This window comes from Strigops habroptila, chromosome 16 (assembly GCF_004027225.2).
Source record: "Strigops habroptila isolate Jane chromosome 16, bStrHab1.2.pri, whole genome shotgun sequence".
Taxonomy (NCBI): Eukaryota; Metazoa; Chordata; class Aves; order Psittaciformes; family Psittacidae; genus Strigops; species Strigops habroptila.
In genome coordinates this window covers 1,173,469-1,201,298 of record NC_044292.2, presented here as the reverse complement: position 1 = coordinate 1,201,298, position 27,830 = coordinate 1,173,469, and the positions used below count along the sequence as shown (strand labels likewise).

The window sequence follows — 27,830 nt, the reverse complement described above, 5'->3', positions numbered from 1 at the left end:
TAATCAATTCAGAGCTTTCCTAAAGGGAGTTGGGAAATACATAGAAATCCCTTTTTGAACATGACTCTCATGTGACTCAGAGCAGAATCCCTCCTGTTAGCAGTATGTGATGACTATATAACTAGCATCACTGTTAGCTCAGTGATGAGTCCTTCACCCTGACCTGTGAGTTCTCCAACATTCGTGCCATGGCTGCAGATGTGAATGCCGGCACTGCCAGCTGTGGAGAACAGGGAAGGGAGGGAAGAGTCCAGGTTATGGGCTAAGCAGCAAAGTTAATGCATCTCTACACAGACCAGACAGGAAGCAGGGGGCAGGGTGATCTGTCTGATGCATTAGATCATAAAGGCAGCCATAAATGCTAACTACAAAGCAGCACTCGCTAAGACCATAACCTTTTTATGAATGAAGCCATTTGCATGACACACACATTTCACAAAGGCAGTGGGAGTTGGCCACTCTGCTCTCCAGTGTACTTACATCACTCATCAGACCCTTAAAGACCACAAGTTCTGCTTTCAGTCTCTCAATCTTTTCATTTAACTCCTCCTGGAGAGCTTCGGCTTCCTGCGCCTCCTGCAAGAGAAAGCACACAAAGAATTAAGGGCTAACAGGTCAATATATGCTTCCTCACTTAACCTGAACAGGGCTGATAAGGCTTGTCACCACCCCCAGACTTCCACTTTGTCAGGGACTTCAGCACCTCCCTGCTTCAGCTTCCAAACATTAACACTATTCTCTAGCACAGAGCAATGCAGTCAGTTGCTCTAGCTGGAAGATTTTAAAAGACAAATTCAAGTTATTACCAGCATAATAAAAGGCACAGAGAAAACCTGTACTTTTCAGTACATACTATTCAAAGCTTACCTCTCGTAAGGTTTCTACCATAGATTCCAGACTCATTCTTCTTGTGAATTCCTCTTCCCATCTGAAAGACAAGATTTGCAGGCAAAGTGTTAACTGATTTTCCCCCCTCAAAATCACAAGTCTTCTGATAGCTGTAGGATGATGACAGTTACTTGAAATGCAAAGCAGATGGTCCCTCACACTTGTACACCCTTAGAACAGGAACATTAAGTCTGTAGGAGACTAAAAGCTAAATCTACTTCCATTGGGATCGCTACTCTTCCTGCTCTCCTATGCAATATTTGGTTGCAAATAAAGTAGGCCATTTTCAATGCACGAAGGTAAGTTATGTGAATCAGCAGCCGTACTATTCATCTGTTCAGTCCAATCAATTCATACCTTAATGTGCCTTTGATATCAAAATCCTCAATAACCTACATGCCTCAATTATTTCCCAGCACTATCGCTGCAAGGAGTACTCAGAGAAGCATCCTTGAATGCAGGGAACACACACTGGCTCTGCTGCAGTACTGAATGGGCAGAAGAAAAGGAATTACACACTGTGCAATTAAACCTCATACTATGAGCATCATTGTATTTGAGTTCCTTATTGGATTAAGTGCATAAATATCCAGCAGTTCCCCTTTTTCAGCATCAAAACCCTTTAAGGAGCAAAAAGCACTATTTGTAACTCAAAAGCTAAACTCTTGAAAACATGATGATACCCATTCATACACACTGACATGGTTTGAGTCTGGGGAGGAGAGAGGAAGTAAAACATGTGTCCTTCTTTTTGAATGGGCAGTGGTGCCACATGAGACTTGCCCAGGCTATTATAACAACAGGAATTACACCCCTGGAAGAGAAATTTAGGATACCACATGATGAAAAACAGTCTTGTGAATATAATCTCTGAGTACCATCATGGTAGTTTCTGTTGTCACTTCAACACTTTTTATAGCCTAACTGAAAATGGAAAACCACAGCCCAGAAACCTATTAAATCAAAGGATTCTTAAAAATGCAAGGTTAAATCTGCCAAAATGCATCGTTTCATCCTATTTTCAAATCCACAAAGGAACCTAGTGATGGGTAGATTGCAGGAGATTCCCACTGAGGCAGCTGGTTTGACGCATACGTAATCACTATGCCACTCGATACATCTCCACATTCCAAGTGCAAATTTAATCCCATCTGAAATGGAAGCCAGGGGGGACCATTTCAGCAGGAAGGATGCAGGCAGGCTCGGTGCCATTGCAGTTTGCAGTCTTCAGGAGCAACCACAGGCACCTGAAGGGGTTACGTCTTAATGCAGCAGCTCAGAAGAGCACAGTGCCAGGATGACATGCTGCCTACATCTGCTTCTTCCTGCTATTGTGGGGCAAGAATCTCCAACATCATGGCATGTGGATTCTGTCACACAGTTTGATTTATGCAGGAAGCCTTGTTGTGCATCTTCTTAGCAGCAACAATTTATTGCCAAGCAAAGGAAAATATTTAGGTTGAAATTTGCATTTGTCATCAAATGTTTTAGTTCATATTTGTATTTCCTATTTGGTTTTTTCCCTACTAATTACACATATTTCTATAAAAATAGTAACTGGATATTAAAATCTGTTACCCAGATTTTAATATTAAAGTCAGCAAGGTGAAATTAAAGCAAATGGATCTGCAATCTGGAAGATGGGCTCCTTCTGTTACAGGAGGAGTGTTGCAAGGCTTTAATCATTCCTCCTGGTCTCTCTGCCACCAGGCTGTCATTTAGGGCTGGAAGTCAAGCAGACACTGCAAAAATTGATATGCTGCTTCTCCAGGTCTGAACTGTTGCAATGAGGACTCCTGCCTGCACCCAGCTCTGCCCGCTCTACGATTTGCATCCTCACAGCGCACCGTGCATTCTGCAGAGGGAAAAACATAACTGCGTGTTTTTACAGCCTCTGCCAAAAGCTAGGGAAAAGGATTAGCATTCCTCCCCAGCAGTCCAGCCATCCTGGGCTGCTGCCAGAATTACACATCTCAGAGTCTGCTCAGACCCAGACCTTCCTCATCCTGCAGAAATTCCAGGAGTTCCATTTCTTTTTCCTTTGTGCCATTCTGCAGCACAGTGATTTACAGCCCTAATTCCCTTCCATCGTACTTATGATGTCTTCAAGAGGAAAAGGATTGCCTTTTTTTACACACATACATACCCTCCCCACAATTCCTGTGTTCCTCATTATAGGAACAATAAAGCAAGCAGGTAATTTTTAACCAAAAAGTTCACGCCTAACAAAGAAATTTACACTGGACTAACATAAGGGTCCTCATTCTGAACCTCAGAGCACATTTCTCCCACCCACCACCAAGCTGATTAACCTCATTTAACAGCTAAAAATGCCAATCGTACTTTCTCCTCACATGTAAACCCCAGGAGACTATTTGTAATGAAGAGCGGAAGGAAACGGACAGGAAGGTAGAGGATGACAACGGAGCAGAGGATTAATTCTCCATTTCAACTTCCAAGGAAGTGAGATAATAGAAAGATTGCTCATTCATATGATCATCCTGTATTTACTGTAACACACAGAGCTTTAAATGGAACCTTGGCAGCTATGCTACTTACTACACACTCCAGCAAATGCAGCAGTGAGGAGTCAGCGTGCCACTGAGAAGATGATAACTGTGGCTCTGACGTCTTTAATATTCAACACACTAAATTAGTCTCCTGGTCATTTATACTAGTCAATATTTTTCTCTTCAGTTACCATCCAAAAGCAGAAGATGCTGTTCCACAAGTCTTAATCCCAGCAGGCTGCGGGTGCCTCCTACTTCCTAGCAAACAGAACCAGTGATGGCACGCTGCATGCATCTCCATGAGAGGGACCAGAGCCTGGCACTCCCCTCATCCCAAGGAAGAGGGAAGCACCACCTGATTATCACTTCTGCAGCACAAAGCAGAGCGAGCAGGTAACTCCTGGGCTGGATAAGCATGGGAGCAGCAGCACAATGGGGACTGTAATCCCAGAAGGGAAACGGCTGCACACACTGTAGGCTAAAAACCCAGCAGTTTTCACATATTTGCTGCAGGGTATTACCCAGCCAGCTGCTCCTGCTGCTCTCAAATACACTGATTTCTTGGCTCAGATGCATCGATTGCATCCCAAAAATCTATTTTCTGACCCACGTTGGCATCTAAATCTACCAGAATTCTGTTTCTTATTTTACTTTCAGTTATTTCTTTAAAAACACCAGTAATATAGATTTGAAATCTATCCAAGCTTTTTTCCTTCTGTCCCTTCTTCCAAGGATGTTTTAGTTCCAACCACCACCTACCCACCCCCCAAATAAATGGATTTTAGAAGCTATGGATCTATTCCCCTTTTACCAGATGTGACACATTACATTCCAGCAGCATTCAGTCATTGCAGCTTCAGGCCCCAAACTACTTCTGCAGTCGTGTCTTACATAGCTTAGAGGAGAACAAAGGCTGCTGGCTTTCTTTAACGGGAATAGCTACATTACAGGGATATTAGACAAACAAAACACATGAATAGTCAGCTGGGATTAACACAGCTTAAAGCAGTGTTCTTGTAAAGCTGAGTCACACCGCAAACTTGTGTGTTTCCTTTGAAACTGGAAGAGTAGCTACCAGTTCACCCACACCAACATCAGTTCCTGCACCCAAGCAAGCCCATGAAGACATCCCAGGAGCTGGATAATGTCACTTAAAAGCTTCTCTAAGTTTTCAAGCCTAATATTCATGAAATTAAACTAAGCTTGTTTACACAACAAGCTTCGAGCCACTTTCCAACTCCCTGAATACCTGCAGCAATGAACACAAGTACCTTCCTTTCTCCTTTCCCTGTGTCAAGAGAAGTTCAGGAATACTGACCAGTGAAGAGAAGTGCCCACTGCAGGAATTCACAAAACCTCTTTGGAAAAGAAAGTTCGTTTTAGAGAAGTTTTCTTTCCAAATATTGTTCAGTAGTTTTCTTTAAACCCCAGGATTTTTAGGTGGGAGTATGGTACTCCTTAGACAACAAAACATGCTTACAAAATATGCCAGGCATAAACACGCTGGTTTAAGTATGTTTTTGCTCAAGGCAGAAAGGCATAAGTAGAGCAGTTGATAGTTAATGATGCCTGATGGTATCAACTGCATTATTTCTTTCATAAAAAAATATCCCCCCCTCAAGGAAGCAAATATTCCTCAAGTAACACTGAATGACAAAATCATTTTTCCATAAGAAAAGCTCTTTAGGAAGACAAGATCCTTCTTCCTGGGGTTTTGTACAGTCATACAGAGAAAAAACCACCAAACAGAACAACAGAAAACATTTACAGTGCCCAAGCTTCTCCCCTGCCCTTCTCTCAGGCACCAACTCTGAAGCTGGAGCATCTTCCCACCAGTTTATGGGGACAAGAGCAGCAGCAAAAGGAAAACCTAATAGCTCTGGAGTGCTTAAATTTGCAACAGGAAACTAAAGTGTTAGTTTGAACAATGGCTATAAAATGCCCACAGAATTATTGACAGCAATTCCTGAAAACAAACCCACTGAACAGACCAGCCATCACTGCTACTTCAGAGAACACTGTAACCGTTTCTTCTTGCATGCTAAAACACCACTATTTCACTTTTGGCGTGAGATGCACCCAGCCTTGCTCATCTGTTGGACACGAAGCATCTAAGATGCCTTCTCTGATGTACCACACCTGCAAGAAGGTGGAATAACACACTCATGCTATGGCAGGGCCAAGTAATGACATGTCCAGCGCTGCCCGGGAGGGCTTGTGCTCTGCCATCACAGGTTAGAGACACATCTTTGTGCTCCCGCTCCTTTGCGGCAGCACTGCTTGTTCTTTGTGCATGTTGGGATCGTTCTGACGCCCATACATTGTTTACAGGAACCCTAAATGGCAAAGCCAGCCAGTGCTGGCATGAGATTTAACACTTAACATGCACAAGCCTAACCGATTTAATCGCTTTGCATTACTCACAGTTCTTAACACACTGCCTCTCACTGTGGGTCTGTAGTAACATGCCCACTAATCCCGTCTCCAACACCTAGATAATAACTATCAACATTACAGTATAACTCTGGTTATTATACACTGATTTCATTGGAATTGACTTAACGGCCCAGATGTACCAACTTGGATTCCCACACAAAAGGATGCACAGCCTATTCCTGTGATGTGCCAAAACAGAAAACCTGGGCAGGGTGTGCTGTTTGAGAGCTACACACTGTGATAGTTTGGGATAAGAAAGCATCCTGTTCGAGACTTGCTGGACAGATGTCATCAGAGAATCAAAGAACACCAGGGTGGAAGGGACCTCAAGGATCACCTGGGCCAACCTTTCTAAGCAAAGATATAGAGAAACCTTCACGATACTGAAGTTCTGCTGCAGCATCAGTCTCTCTTGAACCATTTGCAATGGTATTTCTTAATTGAGAGAAGAACCTGCATCTGCAATCTTACTAAACCATTCCTGGGACTGCAATGGCAGTGTGGGAATGTAAATACAAATGACTGTCTGCATGTTTTCATTAGCTTAAAAGAACCAGACCATGCAAGATGAATTTCATTTAAAAAACTCTATGAAACGTTTGTTTTGTTAAGCGAACAAAACTGTAGAATCCATTCTCTCTGCTTTTAAATCCTTGCTTAAGAGATCATTTTCCTGTCCAGGCTTAGTTTTGCACTATATTAAATCTTAGATTGCATTAATTTGCTTATTCACAAATACTACCTCTTGTTTAAGTGAGCATTTTTAAGATGCTCTAATAGAGGGATTCTTCCAGACAATCGCAAGCACAGACCATTTTGATCCCACATGCCCTGACTTCTTACTGAAGCAAATTAAATGTTAGTTGATGGGCTCCATGTAAAACCTATTAATTTAATGGGAACGTCTGATTCCATTAAAGCCTGGCTGTAACACAGCAGCGGCAGCGCTTGAATGAAGTCATGTTTCTTGCCTGTTGCAAGCAACATCCTCTCCTCAGATTCTCCTTGCTACAAGTCAGTCACCGCAGCATCACATTTCCCAAGCATCAGAGCAAAGGAGGAGTTTGTATCCTTGAACCTCTAGCAATGGTCTAGATGACACAGGAAAAGTCACTGCATAGCAGAACTTGTACTCTTTGCACTGTTAATATTTGCGTGTTTCATTATAAAGGAGAGTTACTATTAAAGTCCTATTCGGGACTTGTGCTCTGCTGAAAACAGCATACAGACCTTTGAACAGCAGCAATTGCTTGTGAAGAGAATTACTAAAAGGACTTACTATACAGAAAACCACTGTATAATTACGCCTCCCGATTACATACGCATAAAAAGATGCTCCAGCCTGTTACTGCAACCACAATAAAAATCACCTGCAAGTTCATTTGTGTTTTGTTCCCGACCACACAAGGTCTTTCAACAAAAGCCATGCATAATGTCACAAGAGTTCAACAACATCAAGTAAAAGCAACAGCCAGGCCTGCATTCCTTTAGTGAGAAAATTACGGTGCTTTTAATACAGCAGGAGATTCTACATATAATTGTGCAATATTCACAGCAACATTAAACACATTTGCAGCTCCATTGCTAGGAGTCATACGCCCCTGCAGGACTTATTCTTGGAAACAACACTGCACTAAAAGGCCAGTTTTAAATTTAGGTGTATTTTGATGGTTGGATAAGCTTTGGACCTCCACTTGCACTTGCACTTTCACCCAGCCCCAAACACAGAAGTCCATTAACAAAGACACAAGATACTTATTCAGAGAGGTGTAACACAGCACGTGAGGCTGCTGTTTGGGGCTTTCACAGTATTTTGTACATCTTCCTGATAGCGAAAACACTTAGAAGCTCTCCTGTTCTTGAAAAAGGGCATCACCTACTACAAACTTCAGTTCTTTTCAATCTCACTGCAAAGCAAGTGAAGAAAAAATAGAAATAAATCCTTGAAAGTCTTCCACTTCCCAGTGCATCCAAGGCTATTAATGCTGGGAAGTCTATTTCCACTTCACACAGTAGCAAATTCACTTGAAATAGGGCTGCCTTAAAAGGAATAATGGGGTTTTTTTCCCCACCGTAAATGAGAAACAGGGTAAAATAGCTGAAGCCATCAAGCTCACTGCAGCCCAGCTTTCACTTCAAGCAAGGCCAAGTTCAGGGAGCCATCTTCCCTGGCTGTCTAAGTGCTCTCGACTGAAGAACTTCGATTCAGCTTGCTCTCAGAACATGAAGGTGTCAGAGCTCTGAACTAAGTGCTATGCAAAGAAGTCTTTTCCCTTGTGTTTTTAATCTAACCAACATCCTGGTTTCTAAGCCATTCTGAAGGTTCAAGTCCAGAACTTCTGAAAGTAGGTAAGTTACAAGTTACTTAGATTGGAAAGAAAGGCTTTGTACAGCATCCTCTTTCCCCATGTGCTGCCTGCTCTTTGCTTCTCTAAACCCCTTTCATATTCTCCTGAAGAGAAAGATCAGGCCCATGACAACAGAACCCAAACCTGCAGATCACTGACCTGCCTATTCTGCAGCTCCAAATGACTTTAAACATCATTTAACAGGTTAAATCCATGAGAAGTGTTGAAAGCATAACACAATGGCCAGGACTGCAGCTTCCTGAAATGAACCTGACCAGGTTAGGTAATTCTTTTTGGTGTTTCATGCAAGTCCACAGCATCTGTACTCTGCTACTCCTGTTCCTCTCAGGCATATGGAAATCATAACAGAGGAACAGAGCTTTTACACCTTAAGGAGCAAAAGCATAGAAGGCCTCTGTCTATTCAACCTTTCTTTATAACATATCCATACTCCAGAAGCAGAGTGTAATTCAAATCCCATTTTATCGCTAGTATCCTTTCACACCTCAAATGGTTGTGCTGATCACAGGAACACAACTGTTCCTGCAGCCTGCAAAGAAACCATTTCTGGTTAGTCATAAGCTGTTTCAGCTGGTAAGATACCATCAGATTGCAAGCTCTTGGAGAAAGACTTAGGATGCAATTCATGATACAATAACTACTACAGAAGGTAAACTAAACCCTGCTTTCCATATCCTCCTCAGTTTGACAGTCTGTCACCACAGCTTCACAAAGCTGTGCCCAAACTGTCCCAGCAACCACAGACACAAGCAATAATAGTTCAAGCTGGATTTACTCCTCAGCAGAGGTGGGCATTGACAGGCTGCAGCCAAGCCCGCAGGCAGAATTCAAGCTAGTTATATTCCCCTCAGCACCAGCAACTGAAATTCATTTTTCACTGCTGTCAAATTCCTTACGACAGTGTTTACAAGCCCTGAACAAATACACAGCTCTTAAGCATGAACAAATAATTCTGCAGTGTGGATCTATTGCAGTTTTTGACAGCTGAAATGCAGTTCTTGGGTGGGTACAGCAGACCCCGGGAAAGGGGAGAGGGATTCGGGCAGTAACATGAGAAAGCAGAATGAGAAGGCTGCCTGCCTTCCCTTTTCCAGCCAGCTTAGCAGTGGCTGAAGTTAGCCCAGGACTGTTTCTAACAAAAGAGCCTCATGGAAAAAAGGCAACTTGGGCAAATACAAGGCCTACAAGTGGGATTGCTTTGTCAGGGGTTAAGGATTGACTCTGCAATAACGGAAAAGCAGCCAAGACTACAAGGTAAGGACAAAACAGTCTACAATTAGAAAAAGACCAATAGCTCCAGACTAGGCAAAGACTTCGGAAGTGGGAAAGGGGAAGATGTGCAACACAAAGAGGAACAGCTCAAAAGCCTACCTCTAGGTAAAGTTCCCCACTGTAAAAGGGAAATGTCATGATGAACTTTAAGCTTCTAGTTACATAGCTTGAGACAGCCTTCAGCTATCAGGAACACATCATAGACACAAGAGCTGCAAAACAAATAAGCAGAAGATAGCAACTTCTAGCAAGCTGCCCTTTGTCATTAAGACAGGCAGCCACTATTCCCTATGCCAACAGGATACCCAATTTGAGCAGTTAGTCTGAATTCAGCCCACTGCTGGGGAGCAGGACCCACCAGTGCCCCGTCTCTGTGCCTCCAGGGTACCTGCAGTGACATTTTGTTCTGAAAGGAAATGTCAGACAGACAATTTGCTTGACAATTTGCTTGACAAGTCAGCTTTGATTCCAGGAATATGATATAGCCCACGCATGGCATAGTAAATATGGTTAGGTTTGACTACAGAACATCTGATAAGATTTATACCCAAACACCCATTTGACATATATCAACACAGAATGACACTTTTGGCAAGATGAGAATCAGAGCACTGCATTTTGTACTTCTTTTTAGCTTAACTGTGCAGAATTAAGTTGTCTTTACCACTATTTTCTTGTAGCCTTGGTAGATGCTACTTCAACCTTCCTGGGACAATGCTCAGATTCTCAGTTCTTTTCCTCTGGTATCAATCAAATCTGAGGCATTTCCCCCATTTTGTAGGTATATCCGCTTATTTTTTCCCCTTTCTCTCTATATATTTCTATTAACAATAAAAAGGAAATTTAAGGAGATGGACACATCCTGATTTCACTATACTGGAGAACAGCATCACATTTCCAAGGCTGTTTCCCATGCTGCTATTCTTATTTACTTCTCACAGGCCTCACGGCGCCAGCAACCCCCCAACCAGCACTACCACAAAACAAAGAGAATTCGAGCAACTAATACAATTGAGAAGAAATATCCCATTTTTATAGAGATCAGACTAAGAGCTGCAAAAGCCACTGTACTATAACCCCAATTTTAGCTCACAGCTGAGTCCGTGCTCATGGCAGTTTTGCCTGATCAAACTGTTCTCTAGCAAACGGCAGCACTACACTCACTTGTACGTATTATCATGGCAAACAAACCCTTATCTCCCTTGCCACCGAAGTGTACAGAAGAGCTCTGCATTCTCTAGGCCTGCAGAAGACAACTGCAAGCACAGCTTATGAAACAGTCAAGGCAAAGAACATTACATTCCTGTAAAACCATTGTCATTGCTGCAGATAAAGCAATTACTCTGACTCATTCTGAAGCAGGTAATCTGAAAAGCACAGGATTACATTACTGCATAGTGCTGCTGGCTACAAGTTAATTATCAAATCCTGAATTCCCATGTAAGGAAATCTCTAGCAAACACAAGCACCCACAAACCTCATGCATAAGAGACAGCTGATCACATATATACATTTATTTTACAGCTCTGCCTATCGACAAGCTGCAGTTTTACGGTCTTTCGTATGTCCTGCATTCAGGTGTTTTGTCCTAGCATTTTGTCACGGCCATATATATATAAAAAAAAACTGCTGTGAAATTCATTCAAGCTTACTACTCCTAATGACCATTCTCTCTGAATTACTGAAATACAGTGATAGATGCTATAAAGAACAGAACAAAGACTGAGCCTGAACAGAAGTACTGACTTCAGTCAACTGTTTTTATTATTAGTAGTAGCAGTTTTTTTACTTCCTGCGAAAGTCAAAAACCTGCCTATTATTTTCTACTCTTCCTAAGGAACTGCTTTATCTACCCACCTATGCCATGGGGGTTACATTTCTTATGTGGGTCTGACAGACACAAACAAGCATCTCTGAGCAAATGAGAAGCAGAAGTTGGACATCTTGCAGTAGTTTCTTTGCTAACGCTGCAATAGCAGGGCAGGAAGCAGTAGCCCATCCAGTGCTTTTAAGCCATATTGCAATTATTGCATAGACTATTCATCATCTCAGATTCTCTTGGACAACATACAGAAATAGCCTGGGACATGTGCTAACGTGAGAAACTTGTACAGTCGTCGTCTCCTGCACTGAAAAGGTCAAAACAAGCTTTCAGAGACCCTGTGCAGACAAAGGGGAGGCTGCACGAGGAGAGCTGTGGAACACAGCACGCTATTATCCCTGTGTCCCAGTAAAGCCATGTGATTCCTTTGGACAGCTCATCGCCAACATCCACATCATTACAGAACTAAATACAGGCTCCAGCAGAACAGAACAGCACGAGAAAAATGTCTTCTGCAAATTGCAACTCAAGTTGTTTATAAGGGAGTTACCAACAAAACTTCACTGCTCGGTTTCAGCAGTGAAACTGCACAAAGAGAAGGGATTATTATAACTGAGTCATGTAATAATCACAGAAAAATCCATCCATTGTTTAGGGAAACTTAAAAATTGGCTCATGCTCTTCATTTAATCAAATGTATTTCAAGAGCAGAAGATAAGCACCAGCATGTCTGTCCCAGACTCTGAAGCTTTACTAGCTTAAAAGAAATTATAGAATTATTTAGGGTGAAAAATACCTTTAAGATCATCAAGTTCACCATTAACAGAACAGTTTTAATAGCTGGCTAAGATGCAAGACCACTAACATGAGTACTTTGGGAGAAAACCTTCATGTCATTGTAAACTGCACATTAGGTTAAGCAAATATTTATAATAAATAAAAGCTTTCTGTAGCCTGCCATCAAGTATGACTTCCAACTCCTCCATGCTAGAAATTAAATCCTAGAATGATGTGGGTTGGAAAGGACCTTAAAGCTCCTCCAGTTCCAACCCCCTGCCATGGGCAGGGACACCTTCCACTAGAGCAGGTTGCTCCAAGCCCCTGTGTCCAACCTGGCCTTGAACACTGCCAGGGATGGGGCAGCCACAGCTTCTCTGGGCACCCTGTGCCAGCGCCTCAGCACCCTCACAGGGAAGAGCTTCTGCCTCAGAGCTCATCTCAATCTCCCCTCTGGCAGGTTAAAGCCATTCCCCTTGGCCTGTCCCTCCAGGCCCTTGTCCAAAGCCCCTCTCCAGGTTTCCTGGAGCCCCTTTAGGCACTGGAGCTGCTCTAAGGTCTCCCCTTAAGGAGCCTTCTCTTCTCCACGTTGCACCCTGTACACATGCAACCAGCAAACTAAAGATATTCCCAGTCCTGTATTTCAGCCTCCATGGGCCCAGCTCCAGCTGAAGGAGGCATCAGGCACAGTGGGATGTCCCATCCCTCTTCATCTGCTTCTCATCACCCAACACCCCCAAGTCCTTCTCCTCAGGACTGCTCTCAATGATCTGACCCTGACACACGGTGGTCTCTAAAGGAAGGGGGTCCCATCCTGTTTCTTCTCTCCGAAGCACCCTCACTTCAAACTCTTCCTCCTTTACCTCCACTTCAGCACATTAATTCTAGAAGAGTAATAGAAAATACCTGTTGTTAAATCTAACAGGTCAGGAGAAGCATTACCAGCACACACAACCACACCAGTCTCTGACATGACTTGTTTCTGAAGTCAAGCACCCCAAGAGCTTCCATACAAAACCCAGTACATAAGACTTAAGCTGATTTCAAGGTTCTCTCTCTAAGTCTTTAGTTGCACTACAGGAATGCATATTTTTCCACAGATAACTGTATTCCGCCCTTCCGTCACCTTGCCTTTACCCCTAATTCTCATTTCTCTTTCCTGTTTTTAATCCTCGGAACACAAGAGACTTGATAAAAACATTAGTATGGAAGAGGGCTTTTGGGTGTGAGGAAAACTGTAAGAAAAAGAAAGCATACAATAAACCAGATCCGAAATCTACTTCTAGTCAAGGGCACAGTAACAAAGGAGTACAATTCTATATAGTCCTAGCTTGGCAGCAACTTTAAAAAGGTGGCATAGAGGCATGCTCTAATATACACCATCACCATGTTAAAAATACCTTTGTATTTCTATGGTGCTCAGGACATTTCACTTGTAATTTCTCACCTCCTACTGCAGCTAAGGACTCAACAAAACACGGACACCTTGCCAGAAGTCTGGCAGCTGAGCAGACAAGTAGTTACAGCAGACATTTAAAGCCATAATAAGCTCTAACGCTAAGCTGTCGGAAAGTACAGGCAAACTTCTGTGGCATGATTTGCCTTTCTATTTTCTATAAACACCTAATGAAAGCTTTCATGAATGGCCTTTGGAGGCTGCCAAGTTCAAATAGAGCATTATCTCAGCTGATGCACATGACTACATGGAAGATTCTTACATCACAGCTCTAAGAAGTAATCTAGCAGGCTTTTAACTACAGGAAAACTTTCCCATGTAGGGTGTGGATTATTTCTGTACAGAATTGCCTTATGACTTCATGGCAATGTGTTATGAAGAGGAAAACCTGGATGTTTTGAGCACTGTTGTTGTGCTGTGGGTCTCTTGCTCTCCAGACGGAGCAGGAAGTTTTGGGCACTGGAACATACACACTCATGTTGAGTCTGTGGGCTTCAAGTTGAGTTCCACCACATGGACTCCCAGCTCGGTCTCTCATGAAGAGGGGTTTGCCCAGGAAGCCAGCATGAAGCTCACCATTACTCTGGAGAGCAAACCAAGGATGCCTGCCTGATTTGCACAGTTGGGAATAAAAAATCTCAGCCAAACTCATAGCCTTTCTAAAGGATCGCTTTTAGGAATGCATCAGACTAGATAGCATGTGTTGCATTTGGGCTGGCTGGTGATTCTAAAAGAAAAGGAAATATGTCACTAGCACAGCACAAAGTGATCAGACAGCACCACTTTTAACACCTACTGAGATCTACTAAGACATAAAGCAAACCTCCTTTTCAACAGATATTCCTCCCATTTTTTCTTATTTCAGTATTCAGGCCAATCATCCATTTCTGAGGAAAACCCGATCCACTTTTATAGGGAAATACTGAACCACATAATTAAATGTCTAATTAGCTAAGCTTAGCTGTTAGAATGTAAGCTGTACTAAGTTCAAAACATTGGTATTTTAACATCGTCTCTCATAAAAGGTCTTTATTTGACCTAATGCTGTCTATATGCAGCCATCCCCTTCGCTAGCCATGTGGTAACCACCCTGCTGTTACCACCTCAAACTCATTCTGAAAGGCTCCAATAAACCCAAGTGATAATAGATCAGGATTACTCTTCTGTGGAAAGGAACCAGAGATCCTGTGGAATGTATTCTTCTTCACTTCTGCAGTTCTTCAGCCTGAAACGCCAAGAGTAATTGCAAGTTGTGGCTGAAGTACTCACTGCTCTCCTTACCTTGCCCTTAGGATTATCTCCATCTGCCCTCTCTCTTCCTCCACATCCTTTAAGAGCCAGCATCAAAGCTGAGAGCTAGAAGTCATCTAAGTCTCTGCCCCAGTACTGAATACTTTTATTGAACCTAGTAAAGATCAATGAAACTGTCTATTAAAATGAGATAATGCTTATCTGCTTTCAGGAGTCAGGAAGGCAGCAGGGATACGTACCTACCATGTAGCAGTCTCCCAGTAGAGCTCCTATATATCCATTATCTTATCTACGTTTTAAGAGGTTTATTACCTTTGTAAAGGTAAATATATTTAAGTGTAGCTTTTATGTGCAGTATCAGGATTCTAAGAACACAAGCATTAACAAAGGGTAAGAAATAAACTGTTTTTCAAGGGTTTCTATGACACTTGAGGAAACACATGGTGCTCCTCACATGGTCCTTCCAGAACTATAAGAATGCTCACTCTGCTTAAGCTGCTTTAATCACTTCTAGTACAATGGACAGAACAATATAGTTTAGTATTTCTAGTTAATTCTGGTACCTAGGCCTGACAGCATTACCATTAAACCACAGTGCTGTGCCATTTAGATGGCAGTGAATTAATAAAGATGACAGCCAGGAGGATGTAAACCTCAAGATTAGGCATTTTTAAATATTTGTACAAAGGCAGCTCAGTCTTAAATCCACACAAACATAATAGTTGTTTTGCTGCCTTGGTTGCATAAAATCCCAAGAAAATCATTGTTTTGTACTTGAATCCACAGGCAAACAATGAAAAAACCCCAGCAACTGAGGAACTGGCCCATACTGGAATACTCTCCAAGATAATAGGCACAGACTTACTGAAGCCTCTGGAAGGGAGGAAGCTCAGTTTGCCCGCTGCTGCAAAGAAAGTTGAAGTTGCTCAGTTTTCCACAAATAAATCCAGTTTTAAGGCAGTCAAACACTGCACATGTTTATAGGGGAAGGGTGGTACAAGCCACTGGCAGTGGCAACCCTGTGCTATGTACGGGGGGGAAGCAACGGGCACCATAACGGTTCCAAACTTGGGTTTAATGTGAAAGGCCAGTGAAAAGGAACAGAGTGACTGAGACAGTGACCTCATTCCCTGCCTTTTCTTGACTGCCCTACAATTACAGGAGAATTAGGCTGGTCATGGCCCCAAAGCCCACCTAAGCCACACCTCACACAGGGAATAAACCCCTGCCCCTGGGTCTAGAGCAGTATCTCCTTGTGAATTTTATAGGAGAAAGATCAAAACTGCTTCACTGAACACTGCAGAAAGAAAAAGGCTGTGAAATATGTGAAAACAGGATGACACCTCTTTCCAAGCTGCAACAAAATGAGAGAGGGCCAGAGTCTGGACACCTACTGCAGGATACCCACAGCAATAGGACCTACCTTGACATGGCAACTGTGAGGCTCCTATGATCACCTATATAAAATAAGAACTAGAGAAGACAGTAAATTCCTTCCAGCCATTGAAACTTAACAGGGAAGAGTCTGACTGCATTGCATATAAATGGATAAAAGTATCTAATGCCCAAAAGGGGAAGAGAAGCTATGAAAGAAAATGGGTTTATTGGCAGATTCATCACAAGCTACCACCAGGAGCTTGCTATCCTTCAGGGACAGTTATCACAACGTGAGCTTCCTTACATCCCATAGCCATTCTTGAAAGGATAAAACTCTGTACAGCAGCTCTGCAAGTGGGACTTCATTCCCAGGGTCACTTTGTCCCGTTTAACAAGAAAAGCTGGTCTCCCACTGGCAAGCGGCAGTTCTACACTCTGGTTAAGAATACAGATTAGTGGAAAAACATTTTCCAGGGCATTAACGAGTTCTTAAGTGCTTTGCACTCCCTTTTTCTCCCTTCCTTTAAACAACAGAAAAACAAAACACCTACACATAAAAACCCAGAGGGGTTTCAAAATTGCATGGATGACAGAGATAGTGAAAGGCGAGGTGCTGCTGGTATAGTCATTTGGGGAAATAGAAGAGAATCCAGAGTGCCCAATGCTCCAGCAGATGGTCAGTGCCTTACTGAACAGTTTAGAAGGGGACATGAAGATTTGATTTGGGGTTTTTTGGTACCTGCAAGAGGGGGATTTTCTTGTAGCAGTTTTAATTACAATAGCTTTTCGAAATATTACACATTATTGTTAAAACATTCTGATGCAGTGTTAATGCACCCATGCCATTTTACAGGATTAGTAAAATTACACCAATGCCACCAATACCTAGTGTTCTTTTTAACTCATTTGACTTGTCAGGCTTTTACTTCTAAGACTGAACAGACATGGGCCTGCTAAGTTTAAATTCTGTTCTCTGTGTCAGAGAAAGCTTCATTTAAATAAAATATAAGAAATGCCATGGTTCTTTTTTCTCCCCTCAGAGAGCTGCAGACAATTTGTACCTGTAAGAACCACCAACAGAAATACGTTTTCCATTGAAACCACTGATTTGGAATAAATACTGAGCCAGGATCCCTTTGATCTTCAATTCCAGCATGAGTCACTTGGACTAAACACATCTACTGTATTTAAGAGCAAAGTGGGATCCAATCTTATTAGACATCATCCCTTCCTTCATCATCTCTGTTCTCTGTGTTAATGTGCCACTGTAAATGAGTAAGTTTTCTCACCCACATGAAGAGGACTAAGTTAATTCCTCCTCCTTTTAGTACAGGGTCATGTCTTTCAACCATGTTGCTCTCTGCTTACAGATACAAACCCCTATATACTTCAAAGCAAACAAAACTGGGTTTGTAATGCAGTGGTACCTGTGTACTGATAAGCACACAATACAGAACTTGACCTCAAGTTTACCTGCTCACAAAGGCTTTGGAATTTCTATGCAGATTCCTGAAACCATTTCAAATTAAAACATTTGGCTTGTCCTTGGCACCAAGAGATTTGTAAAGTTACACATGGAATTCAGGGTCAGGCTGCAAAGTCAAGTTTTGCTTTCAGTTTTATTTCAGGGCAAATTCAGACTAAATCCACTGAAATTAGCATCAGATTGAAGATTGGATCCCCATTACTAACAGCAGCAATCCATTTGATCACACATAGCTAAAATCCTTCTCTAAAGCAATGCATGGTGTTTTCCAGACAGAAAAAGCCAAAACAAGGACAACTGGACATTTCTCCAGTGACAACAAGCTGCAAAAAGCAGCAGTGGGCTTATTTTTGAAGCCACGACACAGAAAGCAGATGTGAGTAGGTTCAGTCCCAAAATCTACTTGGAAGGGGACTCAAATTAACAAATTTGGGGAAGTGGGATACACCAGGTCCAGCAGAATTCTTCCAGAGTGAGTCCAGTAACCATCAAGTCACATGTAGATGAGTTAAAGTGTGGAAATGCTTGAACAAAAGCCTGAAGAGATGCCTCATCTCTGATTCACTTTCACACAGTAGCAAAGCAACCAGTCCATGTTCTGTGCCATTAACAAGCAGGACGCATCATTAATGGGCACAGAGCACTATTCTCTCCCAGCTCCCTTGATGCTCTTGCTATTAAAGTAGATCCAGTGGCAGAGTTGATGTCATCTTTGTACATGGATCAACACCACTCACAGCAAATAACACACAAAAGGAAGATATCCACACTTTTTATAACAAATGCTAATAATTTCATGTTTAAAAGGCTTTTGAAAGTAAGCATTTTGTTATTCCAATCCTGGTAAAGGTATGTGCCTCCCGGGTGCCACTTTCTGCACTGGCACTAGAAGAAGTCACCAAATCATTCTGACACTTCCACAAACATCCAGCACAACCCATGCAATCCAGGTTACACACTAGCAGGCACTGTTATATCACCTTAGCTTTTCTCAAGCCTACTTTGAAGCAGAGAGATCTGATAAGAACTGCTTCCAGACTAGGCAACAGCCAGATATTATGAAACTCCATACACATTACTTCTTTCTTTGGCATCACAAACAAATCCCACCTTCCTAAATGACTCCCTCTTGGTCAGCAGGCACAAGCATCTCTAGGTCACTAACTACAGTCATTCAACCCCAAACCAAGAGATTTTAACAATCTATTTGAAATGCAGTAATCTGTCAGTGTGTCCAAGCTGTATTACAGTGATCTTATTTTCACCCCCTATTCTAAACACATAACAAAGTGGAGGCAGGTTCCTTCGGGGGCAAGGCGGGATGTAAATGCACAGGAACTCGAGTGAAAAGTGACCAGGGTGATACCAGCACATGAAAGCAGCTGGAGAACACTCACACAAAATGGAACTGGAGACTAAAAACCATGGAAAATACCCTGTAGAAGCCAGGTGTATGGTGGGGGAGAGCAGAACCAAGTTTGAAATCTGGTTTAAAAGCACAGCCATGCACTATATGATTTCCCTGTGTCTTGCTTACTAAGCACAATCAGTCTTGTCCCATTTCTTACTTATCAGTTCTAGGAAGAAGATAATTTTTAGCTTGGAGAGGTCACAAGGCTGCAGTTAGACTGAACAGCACACAGATACATACTCGTAAGTTTTCAAACTTCTCTTTTAGAAGACCAACCTGGAAGAAATCTCTTCCTTTCCTGTACAAAAAGACTGGTCTTAAACATTAAGATGGAGACTTAAACCGTATTAAACCATAAAGAACAACATCCTGTGCCTATTTCTAGCAAAATAAATCTAGTCACAGAAAAGAATACTCAGGAAGCCAACGTAAGACCTGGAGAGCATCACCACAAAACCTTAACCACAAAAAAGAAGCTCTTGAGCAGTACGTGGGTTCAATGCTTTCTTTAGCTACAAGCCCAGCACTCAAACTGTGTTACTGCAACAGAAGCCTATGATTACAGCCGATAAAGAGCTAGAAATAACTTGTTTCTGTGTTTGTTTTCACCTCAGCCTTAAATTGCAAGGGTCTGCAGAGATTAGTTGAGTTTGAGATCAGAGGTACCTGGGGGCTTTTGCTGTCAGAGCTACTCAGTGCTTAAGCTGCGCTCTCAAAGTCTGGTTTTTTGCCTTCAGAAAGGCCAAAGCTTCCCACCATGAGTCACAGGAGGAATCAAAAGGTAAATTCCAAATATACACACAAAGTCCTGTGGTTCTCTTGCAACAGAGGAAGCTGTCCTTTGAAGAACACAGCACAGGTCCTGGCCCAAGTTTCTCTGAAACTCTCACCACAACACAAGATGCTGATTTCTTTTCTCCACCACATCCAATCTGCTTCATCTGTGATTTCACTTGTAATTCAGAGTTAATAGCCAAAGATAAAGTTCAGAACAAAGAGCTAACTTGCACAGCTAAGGCAGCTATTTCAAATCACTCATAACACATTGTAGCCCTCCCTGGTTGCTCCCATTACAAGCCAGTTTAATTCACACAGAGAGATTTATCTACTTAAATATTTAACAAACTACAGCCCCAATCCCACTGTGGAGCACTGTTAGAAAGCAGGATCAAAGTGAAATGTCCTCCTCTCCTTCCAAACCTTCTCCTATGTTACTCCAACCCAGAAGTCCCAGTTTCTAGCTATGCCAAGGAAATAAATACATCTGGGATTTGTTGGAGTGCTCCGGGTATTCACATTGTAAATGCCTGTCTCTGCAGCAGCAGTTTAGAAGCAAAAATGGCACTATTTAAAGAAAAAAGCCTGACACCCAAACAAACCTGATTCTTAGAGTGCTTCATTTGCACAGCTCCAAGCAGTGCAGCTTTCCAGCCAGCAATTATAAGGGATGTATAGTTTTGTTATACAGCCAAGTTTTTCCACATTACACAATTTTATCTGTTCTTCATAAAGAAAACTCACATCCTCTCAGAGCAAGTAAAAAAGTCTTTCCCAGATCAAGTCTCAGATTTCACCAGGGTGAGTGTTGACCATCAAAACATCACATCCTGTAAAGGGTATATCCAAAACATCTCTAATACCAGGTTGTGTGGCTGCTTTGGAAGCAGTGAGGGACACTAAATTTCAGTGAAAAGCCACACTGAAGCAAAACTACCCTTTGGAAACATACAAAGAAAAGCAGAAACGCCAGAGTTAAATATATATATATATATATATATATATATATGGCTTTCCACAGAGCCTGCTTTATTACAACTCTGTAACCAATTGAAGCCCAGGCAGGAGTCGAACATGCTAGTTACATTCTTCTAGAGGGATAAAAAAATTATTTGGTTTTTATTGGGTCTACGTGTAACATTTGCATCTTGTTACCACTGATATTTCAGCTTTAAAGGTTTGCAGACATTCCTCCAGGGCTTCTCTTAAGCACCTTTTTATGAAGTTCCCTGCTTTAAAACAACCCCAGATCCAGTTAGTTTTGACGCGTGTTTGCCTTTGACAATGATAATCTTTGTCTTTTCCAGCTGCAGCAAATTTAAGCTAATCTCTTTTTCAAGTGGACTTTATTAATCTTCCCAACGAAATACCAACCTGAGGTAAAACAATTATTTCCAGTTCAACTCTTAGTACCAGTTAAGTCTGTGCTGGAAAAAGCGACTGACATCTGGCAGACTCAATATCTGCACCAATTAAGCACAATTGTGAAACCATAATATACAAATCTATTCAAGTGTTCCGACTAAAGCTCTCCCCAGACAGAGGAGCTGCCTCCTTGCAGCTATAAGGGGAAAAAAAAAAAAACCCAGAAGGGAGAACAGGGACTGACTGCAGAAGGTTTTCACCAAGTCAGCAGCCTCGCGCTGGCCACACGCAGCAGCGTTTTGACTGGCATAACACACAGCGATGCGCTTCCATCTTCCAGGAGATCTCCCTGCGAGTCTGGAAAGGAAGGAATCACCTCCCTCTAGGTCTGAGCACTGTCCTTAGCACCACAGCCTGACACAGGCCGTGTTCTGTGTCATGACCAAGCAGGACACAGTCCGTACACACGCGCTGTGGCGTCCTGCCTTAGCCAAAGGCAGGCTGTCAGCACTTCACCTCGCTGAGCAGTGTCGCTTGACTAATTGGGGGCAGGAAAAAGCACGTTTGTTTTCCCCTTTCCCATAAGCAGATTTAAACACCCGGGTGCACGCTTGGCCACAGGAACACAGGGCATCCCCTGTCAGGCTGCAGAGGCCCATTCAGCTCTGCTGCCTGATGCCTGGAGAAGGACCCCAAAGCACGCACGTACCAAGGACAGGACTTACATAATGAGAGACCATGCTGGTTTCACAGTCCCAGATGCTCTTCAGAAGGCTGGTTTTTCTTCTAAATACCCTAAACAGACCCAAAGTCCCTCTCAGAGCAGCAGCACTGCCACGTGCCTGCGATTAAACCTGCTCATCCCCCTTCTGTGAAGCTGGTTACCCACAGATGGAGAGAGAGGTCAAAGATTCAACACTGGTCATATAAAAACCCACAACTGTTCCATCTCACCTCAAAGGAGGTGAAGCAGAACAGTGTCTTGGTTCTTTTCTTTCTAGTTGTGTTTCAGTAACAAAATCTGACCCTTCCCTGCATTCCCAGGTAACTGAAATCCCTGAGAAGGATTTTGCCTGAGCTAGTTTGACTGCAAAGGAAGTGGACAATTTTACCTTTGCTTATTAAAAGGGTAGTACCAGATAAAAGTTAGGAGGGATGTGGAATAAGATCTATGGCCAAAAGCTCTTTTAAATCCTACCATAGCTCAGAAAAATCTAAAGAAAATTCATTTTAAGTTGATTTTCCCTATAAATCTCCTCCAATTGCTTTTTCCCACAGCCAAAATCATAATCCATGTATATAAAGTCATGATCATCACTAAAAAAAAAAATTATAAAATTAAGACAACATGTTAAGTAGAAAAATGTTCAATTTTTATGTATCATTTGCGTAAAATAACATTATGTGGGGGGGAAGGAAAGCCCTTTTGGTCTGAAATACCTACTAGGCTCCTTAGGGGGAACACTTTCCCATTTGTACTTCAGATACAAACAAAAGCCTGGGTAAAATACCATCGAGGTGCTCCCTGATGATGCACTCTCACATATTCCAGACCTCAGAGCTCCAGTTTCTTGTGTTAGGATATCCAAGATAAATGATGTGGGGGAATGGAACAAAGGAGCTGAACATATGTTTCTAAAATGAAACCATTGGTAATTCCTGAAACAGCACAAGCAGAATTTCATTGGAAAGAGCCTCTTCTACGATCTTCCACTATTCTTTTTAAGAGTAGCAGTAAAGCTACTTTTAAAAGAAAGGACACAAAAGGGATTATTTCACCTCCAAGTCCAACCACTCCATTTTTCAATTCAGAAGTATGACAGCAATGAGTTTGTGTCCTCAGCAACAACAGACACATCACACATGAGCTGTATGTCTTTGAAACCAGCTCTTCACTTGAGCAGCATTCACTGACTCGCCATGTAATCATCTGCCTGGTCTTTTCCTGGTAGCCAAGTATTTCAAACAAGAAGCATTTGCAAGCTGTGACCTGCTTAACCAAGTGGTCATCCTGGAAAGGAAGAAAAGCCTCCACTGTTTTAGGAAATACATGTTAACACATCACTATCTGCTTAAGCATTCCTGCATATGGAGTTAGTGGCCTTTTGGTCAGGTTACAAGGCCCGATGGCTTCCAAAAGCAAACTGGTTATTTTCTTGGTGTGAAACAGCAACAACAGTGTTTAAACCACTTCTGGTACATCTTGCAAACAGTGTTTCTGACACAAAGCTACCTGCCACTTCACAGGGCACTCCGGTGGTCTCACAAGGCAAAGGGGCTACCCATCTGTTCCATCTTGGGATGATCACCAGTCCATGTTGGAAACTCATGCCGTGCACCAAACTTTCTGCAGACCCCAACACCACCATCAGGAGATGGGCACAAGGTTTATTTTCCACTTGGAACTCATTTCCCTAAATAAAACTTCATCATCAAAGGGTTCACAGCAAGATAACGCAACCCCAAAGCGTGTATTTATATACACAAACACGCCACAACAGAGAATCCCTTCCCTGCAAAAGCAAACAAGAAAACATTGGTACCAATCTTTACAGGGCTGCTGACAAACACTGCAACACCCCATTAGCTGATGATAATGAAAGCAAATTGACTAATCTACTCTGAGTGCAGGAATTCAATTTAAACCCGTACAGTGTTATTCCACAAGCATGCAAAAGTGTGCTCAAGGCCATGAATGGAAAAGCCAAGTTACCCCAAAGGAGCTTAACGTGTGATGTCCAGCTGATGGCTGAAGGTCAGAGTGGAATCATCACTGCAATTCCATGGTAATGAACTGCAGATACAATGCTAGTGTTGATAAGCATTAATCAAATCTTTCTGTCAAGCAGCAGGAGGAAAACCTGTTTCAAGTAGGAAGGGCGCTAAGGATGAGATTTGCCGTCACCTACAAAGAGGTCCCCTTTGCTCCACTGAATTGATGTGGTTTTGGAATGCCCTGGAGTGTGCACACAGTCACACCTGAGGACAGACTCTGGGGTGAAAACCTGCTGTGCACGAGCAGGATAGACAGAACCAACCATGTATCAGTTTAAATGGGCCACAAGTCTCCTCTTCCCCAAGAAGAGGAATAAATCACATATCCATTAAAAAGCAGAAACATCCCCAACTTTTGGTGACGTAACCCACACCCAACACAGATCTTCCTGAACCAAGCCACCACCAAGCACAACTTCCTCTGAAGCACCACTACTCCCATCTCCTTGGTACCAACCATACAAACAAACACAACCATGATGGCATCTACTATTCCAGACCAAGAAAAGAAAGAAGCCAACTTCTTATTTCCATCTAGATTCAGGAGGTGCTCCAGCCATTAGGAGCAGAGCAATCAAGGCATACAAGCTTTAAGAGATGCACTGAGAGTAGGCAATACTTTAGTTAACAAACAGGCCAGAAATTACTACTGGAACAGATATGCCTGCCTAAAAATCTCTCTAAATCGAGTTAATTCACAAGAGGAGGTCTGTTATAAAAGCCGGTGACTAGAGGTATGCAAAGAGCACACTGCAGTCCTGTTACCCTGGACAGAAGAAATTCAGCTACGCTTCACAGGCCACAGAGCTGGGAAACGCTGCTGCCTCCAAAAGCAAAAAGCAAGGATGACATTTGTTCTGCATCAAAAAACACAAGGCTGGGCAAAGAGGAAGCGCATTTTAAGCCTAAAGATGACAAAACTCCATCTGGGAGTGCCCACGCCAGCCCCAAAGGACAAGCAGCTCCTCCACAATGCAGGAATCTCCCTGCAGAATCCCAACTACCTTTTTTTCCTCTCCTTCCTCTGGCCTCCATCTCTGCCACACTACGTTGAGCAAATACAGCAACCCAAAGGGAACTCTATCCATCACCGGTGGGGAGAAGAACACCATTTGAAAGCCCAGGGCTTCCCGACAGGCTCGGAGAAGCCTCCAACTGACCAAGGTCTACAAAGGCTGGCGTTAAGGCTTTTGTTTCCACTAATTCCGAGGAACACCTCCGAGTGCAACCCTTCCCCTGCAGTATTTGCAACCCGAATATTGCAGCACTGAGCTAATTTCGGGGAGCTGGCACACGAAAGAGACTACTGGAGTAATCAGACCAGAAAATGAAGGCAAGCTAAATTTAGGAGTAACTATGCAATGCAATATTAATAACAGATTCTTTTGCTTTTCCAAAATGGATTTTTTGCCTAATTTTCCTCTTTTTTTTGTTGTGAAGTCGAGCTGACAACACTCCTTTGAAGACCAAAGCTCTCCAGGGAAAGACCCTACAATTTTCCTGACTCCAAGCTGAGGTACAACCCCCCTTAAGGAAGAGCCTCCCCAAACCCATGGGCGCATCCTCCCCAGGGATGGAGCCCTGAGGGAGAGACGGGACATCGCCCCCTTGTCCCCAGGGGTCTCCCCACGTTCCCCACACGCTTCCCTCCGCCCCCAGGAGAGGCTCTCCCGTTTCCCCGCACTGCAGGAGCGGGCGGCCCGCATTCCCCCCCCCCCTTTCCCCGCAGGCTCAGGGCCCCCCAGCCACTCACTTTCTCTTGTACTCGTCCCGCTCCCGCTTGACTTTGGCCAGCACGTTGTAGAGGGCGCGGATCTCGGGGGTGATGGTGTCGATCTGCACCCCGACACCGTCCGGATGGATCCAGGAGACCCCGGGCCCTTGCACCGTCTCCAACCCGCCGCCTCCAGTGCGCCGCACCTGGGTGTAGCTCCAGATCGTACCGGGTAAACGGCTGTAGTGAGGCGGCGAGGCGAGGGGCCCTGCGCCCAGCCCGTGCCCGGGGCCCGGCGGCGGCAACAGCGGGGATGTACCGGAGTCGGTCTGCACGGCCTGGTCGCGGGAGAAGGTCTTGTAGCGCAGGCGGCGGTCGCGCTCGCTCTGCTGGGCCGCCAGCTGCTTCTCCAGCAGCCGGTTGCGCCGCTCCAGCTCGTGGACCTTGGCCAGGAAGCAGCGGAACCGCACGTTCAGCCCCTTCAGCAGGTGGATGTTGGAGCCCAGGTCGTTACGAAGAGCCGCCGTCACCGGCGGGCCCCCCCCCGCCGCCGCTGCAGCCGCCGTGCTGCCGGGGCCGCCGCCAGCGCCGGGCCCCAGCGGGCAGGAGGCGGTGGCGGCGCCGGGGGCGAAGGCTCGGGCCATCTCCCCGAAGAGCAGCGAGTTCATGGCCCGGCGGCCGCCGCAGCCCCTGAGGTGAGGCGATGGAGGTGGGGGGGGGTTGCGGCCGGAAGCGGCGGTTTAACGGTCGCCGAGGCGGAGGGGCCGCGGAGGGGCCGCGGAGGCAGCGCGCGGGCCGCTCACGGGTGCCGAAGGGAGAAGCGGAGACCGCGACAAGAACCGGCACCGGCACCGCTGCCTCCTCACACTCCTGCGGGCGCCGCCGCCGCTGCCCGGGCACTGAGCGGCCGCCGGTGCGGGGCGGGCCCGGCTCCGCCCCACCGCGGCCCCGGCGCCACACGCTGCGGGCAGCGCTGCCGGCAGGGCCCGCCCCTTACCTCAGCATCGCCCCGCCCACCGCAGGCAGACCACGCCTTCATATGCATATAGCCACGCCCCCTCCCGCAAGCCACGCCCCCTGCGGCACCGCCCCCTCGCGGGAATCCCCCACGTGTCCGCACCGGGGTGGGGGGGGGGCGGTGATTTTTGGGGGGTAACCGGGTCCAACAGCGCTCCCATTCCCCCAGCGAACCCCCAGGTTAATTGTCCGGCGTTAAACAAACACAGAAGCGTTACTCCGACCCTGCCCTGCCCCTGCCTGCCCATCGCTTTTGGCTCTGGGGGAAGCCACCGAATTGCTAAGATTAGATTATAAGGGGTGAATTTTGTTATCTGAAAGCAGAGTCCTGCCTAAGTGCTAAATAGCGTTGATATTACAATAATTAAGTTATTAAACAAGCGTTTCCCCACTGCTGCTCCTGGAACTCTGAGCCAGCCGGCAATCAAGGGATATTGTTTAATTGAATTGTGTGATTACCCCGTTGCACTGAATGATGATCTGTGAGCAACCGAGGCACAGAAAACCCTCAGTAACACTGGTGTAAAGCTGTAGTTGTACTATTAGCTCCAATAGAGCTGTAGTTATACTATTCACTCCCATAGGGTTTGAACTATTCAGGTAATATTTATATTAAACTACATGGATAATATTTATATTAAACTACACGGGCAATATCTGTATTAAACTACACTTGCTGAAACCCCATCAGGATGGAGTTTCACCAGCCCTGGAACCGAGGGCTCCTCAAAGGGCTCTGTTCATGTGTTACAAACCCGTGTTTTCCGAGCACCTCCTGGAAAAAAAAGTACATGTAGTGGGTGGAGGTGCTTTATTAAAAGGGTGGCTCAAAGAAACACTTGAAAAGATTATCTCTTCCCAAGCACAAAACCACTTTACGTAGACTGTAACCTGTGTTCATTGACATTATGGGAAAACACCTTTAATACCTTGGTCATTAGGGCCTGGCTGTGACTGCTGACAGCAGGTACAACAATCAAACAGAGCTCTGTTGAACCAAAAAGCTTGCAGCTCACTGGGAAGTGTTTCTGTGGCACATTCCATCCTGCAGATCCACAATAGTGCTGGAAAAATGCAAGAATAGACTAAAACTGCCAATAAGAAGGTTACTACAAGGGGCAGAAGCC

General features: G+C 44.2%; 1 protein-coding gene across 1 annotated transcript in view; it reads right to left on the bottom strand.

Annotated features, from left to right (window-relative positions):
- IFFO2 (intermediate filament family orphan 2) overlaps positions 1–26,626 on the bottom strand; it is a 43,661-nt gene extending 17,035 nt beyond the window's left edge. The window contains exons 1-3 of the mRNA XM_030507624.1: positions 25,726–26,626; positions 868–928; positions 481–576 (exon numbers count right to left, since the gene is read on the bottom strand). Of these exons, the coding sequence (XP_030363484.1) occupies positions 481–576; positions 868–928; positions 25,726–26,354 (786 nt within the window). The 5' untranslated portion in view covers positions 26,355–26,626. The remainder of the gene's footprint in view (positions 1–480; positions 577–867; positions 929–25,725) is intronic.
- Between the last annotated feature and the right edge of the window lie 1,204 nt (positions 26,627–27,830).